This window comes from Castor canadensis, chromosome 1 (genome assembly GCF_047511655.1).
Source record: "Castor canadensis chromosome 1, mCasCan1.hap1v2, whole genome shotgun sequence".
In the NCBI taxonomy this organism is placed as follows: Eukaryota; Metazoa; Chordata; class Mammalia; order Rodentia; family Castoridae; genus Castor; species Castor canadensis.
In genome coordinates this window covers 142,319,760-142,329,895 of record NC_133386.1, presented here as the reverse complement: position 1 = coordinate 142,329,895, position 10,136 = coordinate 142,319,760, and the positions used below count along the sequence as shown (strand labels likewise).

The following is a 10,136-nucleotide window of genomic DNA, read 5'->3' as shown; positions in this document are numbered from 1 at the left end:
GCTCTAGTTTTTCATCTGAAGGAGAAAAATAACATTAATGTTACCTCAGGTTTATCGTGAAAAATGACTAAAGTAGTATCCATTTGCTCCTCAAAAATCTGAATTTCCTCCCCTAAAAATATAAACTCTTTATATTATTTTAAATGTCTTAAAAAGAATATCCAATCAGAAAGAAGTTATTAATGTTTGAGGATGCTTGATTTCTGTATCTGGGTCAGAAAATTTCAAACGTTTGTTCAATGCACATGATTTTTAATTTTAGGTACCCCAAATTTGGGGCCTTGGTAAAGTTGGGTAAAAGCCACATCAGAGCCTGTGTGGAAAACTTCCTTTGAGGTAGCAAGAATCCAAGGACTAGTTCACCTGCTATGTAATTCCAGGACCTATAACTCAAGAGAATACAACAATTCATTTCTTCTGTTTCTAGGACAGAGGCTCAATAGTTTTTTCTCAATAACTTTCTCAGGACTCTTTTCAACTCACCTTCTGCATTTTCCTTATGCAGAATGCCATGTTTTCATAAATAATATTTCTTGCATTCCTGCTCCAGTCTGCAAGGTAATATAGGCAGGTATACATGTTGTACAATATAGTTTAAATGCCAACACTTCTGTGTATTGTTTGATCATGAATATTCCATGTCTATTTGTATGTCTATTCCAGATCACTACTAGATTATGTGAACCTCCTGTTAGACACCATGTTTTAAAGTGCATAAATTATATAACATGTAATCTAGAACTACCTGTGATTATAGAAAACAAACAAAATCTCTCTTTTTACATTGACCTTTAATTAAACTCTAGGTCTCTCTTCTGATAGCATTCGGACAATGCCATGACGGATCTCCTTGGTCTTAATGCTATAAACAATGGGGTTGACAACAGGTGGGAAGAAGAGGTAAGCATTGGCCATCATGGTTTGTAGCAGAGGAGAAACACAGTGTCCAAAACGATGCACCATAGATAAGCCAATCATAGGTACATAATAAGCAAGCACGGCACAAACATGTGAGCCACATGTGTTGAGTGCCTTCTTTCGCCTTTCTCCTGTGGCAATACCCAGTACAGTGTGGAGTATAAGCCCATAGGAAACCACAATGAACAATGAATCCAGACCAAATGTGGTGGTAACAATGAAGAGCCCATAGCTATTGTTGATAGAAATATCCCCACAAGGTAGATGAATAAGGTTGGGGTGGAGACAATAAGAATGAGAGAGGGTATTGTGGCCACAGAAGGGCAGTCTCCATAACAGCATGGGCAATGGAGCCATGAGCACAATACTTTTCAGTCCAATGATAGCTCCTGTGCAAAAGATGCGAGGCAGTGTCAAAATAGTTGCATAGCGCAATGGGCTGTAGATGGCCACAAAGCGGTCCACAGACATGGCCAGCAATACAGCTGACTCCATAATGGAGAAAGAATGGATGGAGAACATCTGGAGAAGGCATGCTTCAAAACTAATCTCAGACATACCAAAAAGGAACATGCCCAACACTGTAGGAAGGGTGGATACAGAGACACCAACCTCAGCAAATGCCAACATGGCAAGAAAGAGATACATGGGTTCATGCAAGGCAGCATCTTTTCTGATGACATGAAGAATGGTGCCATTACCAAGGAAGATGGTGATGTACATCAGGCAGAAGGGGATGGATATCCAGATGTGCTCTGTCTCCAGCCCTGGGATGCCAACCAAAATGAATGTTTTAGGTAAGAACTCCAAAGCGCTACTGGAATTCTTCATGTTGAAATCTCATTCCAGGGGATCAGTGCTACCTCAAAGTTAGAAACAAACATTATCATGGAGAAAGATCACTGGACACTGAGGAAGGGAAGAAGAAAACAAACTCAGATTCATGTGCCAACAATTTCATTTTTGAAAGATGAAATATAACCACAAACAGGAAATTTCATTATAAAGAGGTTACAGTTTCCATCATAGAGAAGTTCCAGGATAATAGAAAATACACATCTAAATTATAGTATACATTGGATCAGCTCAAGGACAAATGTGTTAGTGTTGAGATGCCTGGCCCTAGAAAGCTACCAGAGAGACAAACATATGGTGGCAATCCCAGCATAATACATGGATTAATGTTGGGAACAGATGAACAGAAATCTGGATACAAGGCACTTAAAGAACTTAAAAATACCTGATGAATACTTATATGAATAGTTGAAGACTAAGGCAAGGTTGAGGAAGTAGCAATGAATAAAGACTGAAACAAGCAGCAAGAGAATTAATTAGAAAACTATGGATCTTGAACCCACTCTGGGGTTAAACTTTCTGAACTTTACTACTAGTAAGATTGTGTGCAAAGGATTGGATGAATTAGGAGGAAGCAGGAAAGTATGTTGGTGGATTTGCAGGTAGAACGTTAAGGTTCTTGAACTTGTTTTCATAATAATATCCACTATCTCTTGAATCAGTTTTCAAAAACTGCTTACCTTATTATTTGGGACTTTCTGTCTCAGACACAAAACTTAATTCATTGCACTAACAAAGCTGGAAACAATGTTGGCATGTTCTCCTGGTCAGGGAAGCAGGACAGCAGAGGAAAAAACCCTACCTAGATTGAGTTGACATTGTCTGGACAAGCAGAGTAATAGCAATAGAGTCCTGGACTGTGAGGACAGGAAGGACCTCTGAGGTAGTATTCAACTCATTCACTCAAATACATGTGTGCATGCATGCATGTACACACACACACATACTGCTTCTTTCCTATTTATACATGCACAAGCATAGTTCTCACACTTGCTGAAAATATACTTGCAACTTCCCTAATATGAATTGTCTATCAGTCATCACCGAACTTCCCCAACAACAGAGATTCCATTATTCCATGCTGGTTGTTAAGTTCTTCTCTGCTTTGCAGACCTAAAGCCAATCAGCTCTCTTCTCTGCCGAGCACTGTGCAGAACTCAGGCAGCATAGTCCTGGTCCTACTCAGGAAATCTCTCTACCTTTCAACCACAGACCACAGAGAACATATTTTTCCCCAATACTCTTCAGACAAAATCATTAAATACCCTGAAGTCTTCTTTCCAACTATATTAATTTCTATGAAGGAAAACTTCAAGATACTGTAAAAGGGACCTAGAGGGGAAACCCAAATTTATTTATTTATTTGTTGTGGTACTGAGGCTTGAACTCAGGGCCTACACCTTGACCCACTCTACCAGCTCTTTTTTGTGATTTTTTTTTTTCGAGATAGGATCTAGCCAACTATTTGTCCAGGCTTGCTTCGAACTGTAATCCTCCTGATCTTTGCCTCCTGAGTAGCTAGGATTACAGGCGTGAGCCACCTGTGCCCAGGAAACCTAATTTATTTTTAAAAATTTAAGAAAACTGTCTTTGGAAAGCAACATTTCAGTTGAGACCTGAGGAATTAGCACAAATATTCTAGGTTCAATTAATGGAGAAGTTGAGTAAAGTATAGTATAGGAAAAAAATCACTGTCACAGTAGGTATCTGAGACAACAATTTGTTTAAAGACTGAAATAAAACATGGAGAAATGAAAATGCTGATCTACTTGGATATTAAAAGTCATTGATTTATTTAATAATTTTTCATTGCATGAAAATGTGGGAGAAAACATTGAAAAAACTAATTTTATTCCTACGTACAGGATTCTTGGCCACATATTCTCTGATGAGTTTAACTCACAAGATATCAGCTCAGGAAAAGGTCTATGGGGTGGGCAGTGCTAAGACTTAGTGTAGGGAAATTCATGGACAAATGACTGACCTCAAGAAATGATCACTTTTGTCAGAACATCCCATGATTAGGGGAATTGGAGGACATTTCTCTTCTTAATCTGTTATGCTCCTTTCTATATTCCTTCTTTATCTCCAAATGCTCAACATAATCCTTTAATTTCTTAAGTGGACCAATTATTAGTCTACCTCTGGATTAAGCAGTTATTTCTCATGTGTTATCTCACTGAATCTTTGATCCCATTTCACCCATATCTAGACTGGCACACATCAAACAGCTTTACAGTGGATACTTACCTGTCAGGGGAGATACCATGTTCACAACTTGATAGTGGAAGGAACAATTTGGCAGATGCTGGAAGAAGCAAGAGTATATCTTTTTCTCTACCACTCCACCTCCTTTGACTTTGCTTTTCTATTCCTCTTGCATTTTTGCTTCTATCTCATCCCCTACCTCAAGTCTTCTCAGGCAGATAGGGTCAGGTCTTCTGAAAGAAATCTTAAGCACAATTATTCTCCTGAGTTTAGGATTTGTTCCACAAGAGCATTTCAGATTGGGAAGTGACAAAAGGGATCATTTAGTCATTAGTCTAGTACAATAGTACAGAAAGAATTGTAGAAAAAATCCTACATCCCTGGAACTGGACAGAATTGGAAGCAAATTCTATGTGAAGCATAACTTTACCTACCTTATTTTGAGTACATTTCTTTCTTTTTTGGTAAATATAAAGATGTTGATATCTACTTCAGAAAATGGCTTGGTCATGATAAGCTTTTAGCAACCAGTAAATGTTATTATCCCCTCCTCCCTTCCCTCCAATCTCAGGCTTTCTCTGAAAGGCCAGTCACAGTCAGCTTTTCCTCAACTTTCTATTAATACTGTTCTTCCCTTATGGCTGCCTCACTAATATGCAGCCATCTTTGTGAGGGAAGCAAGAAGACAAGGAATTCCCAGTCAACAGATGAGCATATAACAAAATCTATGTATTTCATTAGGAATCCAAAATAATACAACAGCAAAATTATTTCTAGAGCCTGTGGAATTCTTTAATTTTGTTTTGGTTACATGTCATTGAGTTTATTTAGGACATGCTTCCTCTCATTCTACCACACAGGTTCAGAAGCTAAGGGGTAACCACTCACTAGGCAAAAATCAAGAGTGTTTAAACTATGGGGTGGAGGTGGGACTCCTTCTGGAACCTGCTTCAGAAGTCAGGGCTGGGATATAACGGGCTTGAAACTTACCACAATTATCAGGTTGAAACAGGGACGCTTACTTCAGCAAGTCTCTATCACCTTGTCATCATTACCTTCTTTTTCCTGAGGCTAGAATACCGCTTACCTTTTATTAAGCTAGGTAAAGCTCTGAGACTGGAGTAATGAGGATAGAGTCAGTTTCCCTGAGGAGTAATTACCAAAGTAACTCTATCATCCTTTCTTAATATCCACATGTCACTAAGGGAAATAAGCAGGGATATATTATTTACCTATTGTAATAAGGGAAATAAGCAGGGATATATTATTTACCTATTGTAATTAGAAAACTAATGGATGTAAATTACTTAGATTGGCCAATCTAACTATTATGGGTAAATTATATCCTAGAGAAGAGATGCATTAATCTATGGTGATCATCAACTATTACACTTATGACCATGTGCTTATCAAGTAAAGGTCAGGGCACAGGATTGTAGCATCCAGAGACCATCAAAGATGTTTATTGTCAGAGTCCAAGGAGTTGAGTTATTCAGAGAAAAAGTTCAAGACTGGGCTGGGATGAGGATTGGAGACAGTTTGATCAGAAATCTGTAAGGGCTGGGGCTTCCCAGCATATGGAGGCTAGAAAGAGCTAGATGAAAGAGATACTTCTAATACCTAATGATATTTTACCTACTAACAAAAAAAATGCCACAGGGTCTAAATTTTGTACATGTATATATATATATATATATACATATATATACATATATGAAAAAGAGCAGGTATATAGTATTCAATTTAACTTGTTGGATATTTGGATATTTGCATGATTGGAAGTTCAATTCCACATCCTCACCCTTGACTACTTCTTAAACCAGTTATGGTTCAGTGATGAAACTCAGTCATTTTCTGATAACTAAATTAAAAGCAATTTTAATAAGATAGCTATGGCATGAATATTTGTACCTTGTTCCTATCCAAATTCATATGTTGAAGCCATGTCAACAAGGTGATGATATTGGGAGGTATGGTCTTTGAGAAGTGATTAGGCCAGGAGGGCAAAGCTCTCTTGAAATGGGATTAGTGCCTATATAAGCGTATAGAGCAACACTGAACTGCCTTATTTGTTCTGTCATGTGGGGACACAGGCAACAGACACCACCTATGAAAAAGAAAACAGGCCTTCCCTAGACATCAAGTTGTCCAGTACCTTAATCTTTGATTTCCTAGCCTCCAAACCATGAGAAATGAACCTTTGTTGTTTATGAGCTAGTTTATGATATTTCATCATAAAAGACTAAGAGTTTAATCACCATTAGATGACCTTTGTCTTATTTTGCATAGCATTATAAAGTTATTTGTGATTAGGTGCACATATTAATCCAAATGTTCTCCATATGTAACTCACTGTTAGTATGACAGTTTGTTCATCTTCATAATTTAAAATTTTAATTTCAAAATTTTAACTTTCAAAAGTTTAATATTACATATAAATTCTCTTTCATAATTGGAAACTAATTTTCCTAAATATCAATCTCCAATTTTGAATATTAAAATATTTTAAGAAATATTGAGTACAGAAACAATTTCCGTAATAGAGAAATTTTAAAGTAAATTACATACTATTATTTTTCAGATTAGAATGATCAAGTGACTTGACACTATTGTATAGATGGATTATACTTAAAAACACCATTTTAAATAGAAATAACTCAGATACATCTTAACGAAGCAAAAATAATCCATATTTTTAATCATAACAATACATTTGAATTAATCTAGTTTGTGGGGTATAGTAGGTTATTTGAAGAAGAAAGGCATTTGCTTCAGGACAGTAGCTACACACATATTTTGACCCAAAAAAATCCCATTATATGTATTAATGTGTGCCATAAATCCTCATGGGACTATGCCATGAACATCTAATTTGCTTCTGAGAGGTTTAATTGTATAAGGAGATGTTCTCTCTGCCTGGGAAAAACTCAGATCAGGTTTCTATTTTATTCTATTCTATCATATGTTTTAAGATCTTCATTTTTATTTTCTTGTGAAGGAAACTCTTTTTCTCTCACTTCTTCATCCAATATGTATTATAGCTTAGCAAAGACAACATGAAAACATGGCATAGCCTGAATACCCTAAGTTGGCTTTACTAAAGCTCAGAATAATCCAGGGTACCATAAGAAAGTTTTTCTGTAGTTTGATATTACCTAACCATTTTGATTATTGTTTTAGTTTTTTTTTTTTGGTAAGACAATGTGCAAAATGGGAATTTATCTTCCTTAAGTTTTAGTGCTTCAGATTCAGACTGATTTCAGATGAGCAAAGAGAAGACGGTGTTGATAATAGCAGCTGCAGAAGTATAGGCATTGTATTGACTGTCCAAAGTATTACAACTAGAACAGAAGAGATCATTGACACTAAGCACAAGATCACAACAAATATTCTGAAGACTTCTGACATTTTATGTGGATACAATGTCTAGCATCATGTGAAAAGTTGGTCGGTAAGGACCACAGTGAACCATGTGGTCAGCCTGTAGGTGGAGGTGATAACAAACATTATATAACAGATGCTGATGGAGAAGTATATATGGATATATTACATAAAAGGTAAATGGGAACATAAACATTAAATGCCTGAGTGCACAAGGCAGTGCTCACTCAGTAATACCTGGAAATTCTGAGATATTTGTGCAGAAAATGGGTCATAGGATGCCAAGAAGTGACATAGAAGTGTCTACCAGAGTAACAACCAGGAAGACAAAGACTACCTAGAAAACACCTAGAAGAGGCATATATCAATGCTAATCTCAGTATGCTAAATAGGAAGTTATCTAGAATAGCAAGTAGTTTGCAAAAATAAGCTTGAATTCACTGAATGGCAAATACCCAAGATGAGGCATTTGAGCTTATACAGAACATGGTAACTCCACAGAAGTAAAGAAAATCATGGTGTCAATCAGACAGAAAGGTCTATAGATGCAGAAGTGCTCTCTTCCAACTCTTGGACACACAGATCCATGTGAATGGCTCAGGTGAGATCTCCACAAATTTGTTGAAGTACAATTTTGCAAGACAGATGTATGAATGTATACTTGAGACAAAAAGAAGCACAGTTATCATTGAGTTATGAGCCACTAATCAGAACTAGATCTTCAGACTTGAGAGTGGTTGTAGGTTGTGAAAGGAAAAGACTATTTTTACTTTTATCCCTCTCAGAAACTCCCTATTCTGTGCAGGAAAGAACATATGCACATCACAACGTGGTAACTTGATAAAGAAAGAAAAAATCCCTAGTGTTAACAGCCATCAGATTCCCCCCAATCAGGAGATATACTAATAGGTGGACAAACATGGAACAGAGGATGATGACAAGACAGAATGGATAGGCTCATGAAGGAAAGGAGTGGAATCTTGAGCTATGTGGTGATATTACCATGGATAGGCTCCTTTAAATTGTAATAAAAGAAAAAATTCCATTAGAAAAACGGTACTAATATTTAAATCTTCAGTTTGAACTATTCTTTACCACAATTTAAGACAGATTATCAATCCATTAAATCCTGGTTAATTTGAAATCATCTGTTTGTGGATTCAAATGTATTTTCTTGGCTTATTAGATAATGTACAACTTGAACTATATATCTGCAGGGTTGTAAGAATGGGTAAAATATATTGATACCTTTATAACATTGACTGCAGTCTTACACATTCTTTATAATTTAAATATGCTCTTCTAACTCATATTCCACACCTAAAATATTATCATAGATTTTCCATATATGATTAAGATTAAAACATGAATGTGTTCTTTCAAAAGTCTCTCTTAACCAAGCACATGTAGTGGTAGAGAGGATGAGATTTGCATAAAGACCATTAGTATTTTATTATAAATTTGAAAGGTTTATTATTTTCCAAGAGAATACCTTTAGGTTTTCAAAATATCCCTAGAATGAGAAAAAGAATGAAAAATTATAGTTAATACAGAAGGGGGGGAAGAAGAGTAAGGGAAACACACAGTATCAACAAATGGAGTTTACTTGAGGGGTAGGGAGCAGGGGGAAGAAATGGTCCAAACAATGTATGCACATATGAATAAATGAATAAATAAAAAAACAACAAGTGGAGTTTACATTACAACAGGGATGAAATAACATAAGGCTCAGAGACATACATATACATATGTGTTTATTCACTCAGTAATTCATTTATTCACCCACCAAATATTTACCGAGTATATTCCAGGCATGACAGAAGTCAGTGGATGTATGTAGTGAACAAAAGAGATGAAGCCTATGTCTTATTGGACTTGAAATGTATATTTCTAGACAGACTTGAAAAAAGCAGTTCACAGATAATTACTCAATAACAGTTATGATGTGTGAAATGAGAGAAGCAATCAGAAGCAAAACATGCTGTTACAGTCAGGGAGGAGGCCAACCTATGCTTGGTAGCCACTGGAGGTTGCTATGTGGGCAGAAGGTGGGGATAGGTACATTTGTAAATCCAGGCCCTACAAATACTCTTTATTACTCATTATTGACATATATTATTCATACAGTGAGTTTTCATTGTGACATTTCCATGTGTATACTTACAATGTACTTTGCTTAGGTTCATCCCCCCATCATTCTCTCTCTTTCCCTCTCCCTTACTTAAAATGATTTTGACAGGTTCATATAAACAGATGAAGTACATTGACCATATTCATCCTCTTTTAACTTCAGCATCCTCCCTCCCCCTCCCACTAGTACCCACCCCTACCTGGACATGTTTACATTCCTGTCCATCATTATTTAAGTGTATATTCATTGTTCAAAATGGTTTTGCCATAGATGTAATATTTTGCCTGAAAATATACTTTAATCAGATTAATCCCCTTTATTACTCCTCTTTACCCTTTCCCCTCTATGCCCTAATATTCAACTGCTTTCATTGCATTTCATTATACCTTCTTCCTACACAGATGCAATGTATTTCAATATTACTCACTCTCTATCATTCTCTTTACATATATGTTTGTATATGATCACATTTATATTTGTGTATAAGTCTGTCATTTGGATCTGTCTTCCACATATGAGAGAAGACATGCAACCTTTGTCTTTCTGAACTTGGCTTACTTCATTTAACATGATGATCTCCAGTTCCATCCATTTACCTGCAAACAGCATACTTTTATTCTTCTTTATGGTGGAATAATATTTC

At 36.3% G+C, this 10,136-nt stretch overlaps 1 protein-coding gene across 1 annotated transcript; it reads right to left on the bottom strand.

Moving 5' to 3' along the window:
- Positions 1-795: 795 nt before the first annotated feature.
- LOC109675033 (olfactory receptor 51J1-like) lies at positions 796-1,749 on the bottom strand. Its single transcript, XM_020151868.2, has one exon. It carries the CDS (start codon positions 1,747-1,749, stop codon positions 796-798), a length of 954 nt encoding a protein of 317 aa, XP_020007457.2.
- Between the last annotated feature and the right edge of the window lie 8,387 nt (positions 1,750-10,136).

Bases quoted from the DNA above. Each gene is read 5' to 3' on its own strand.
- LOC109675033 (XM_020151868.2), bottom strand. From the start codon at position 1,749: ATGAAGAATTCCAGTAGCGCTTTGGAGTTCTTACCTAAAACATTCATT.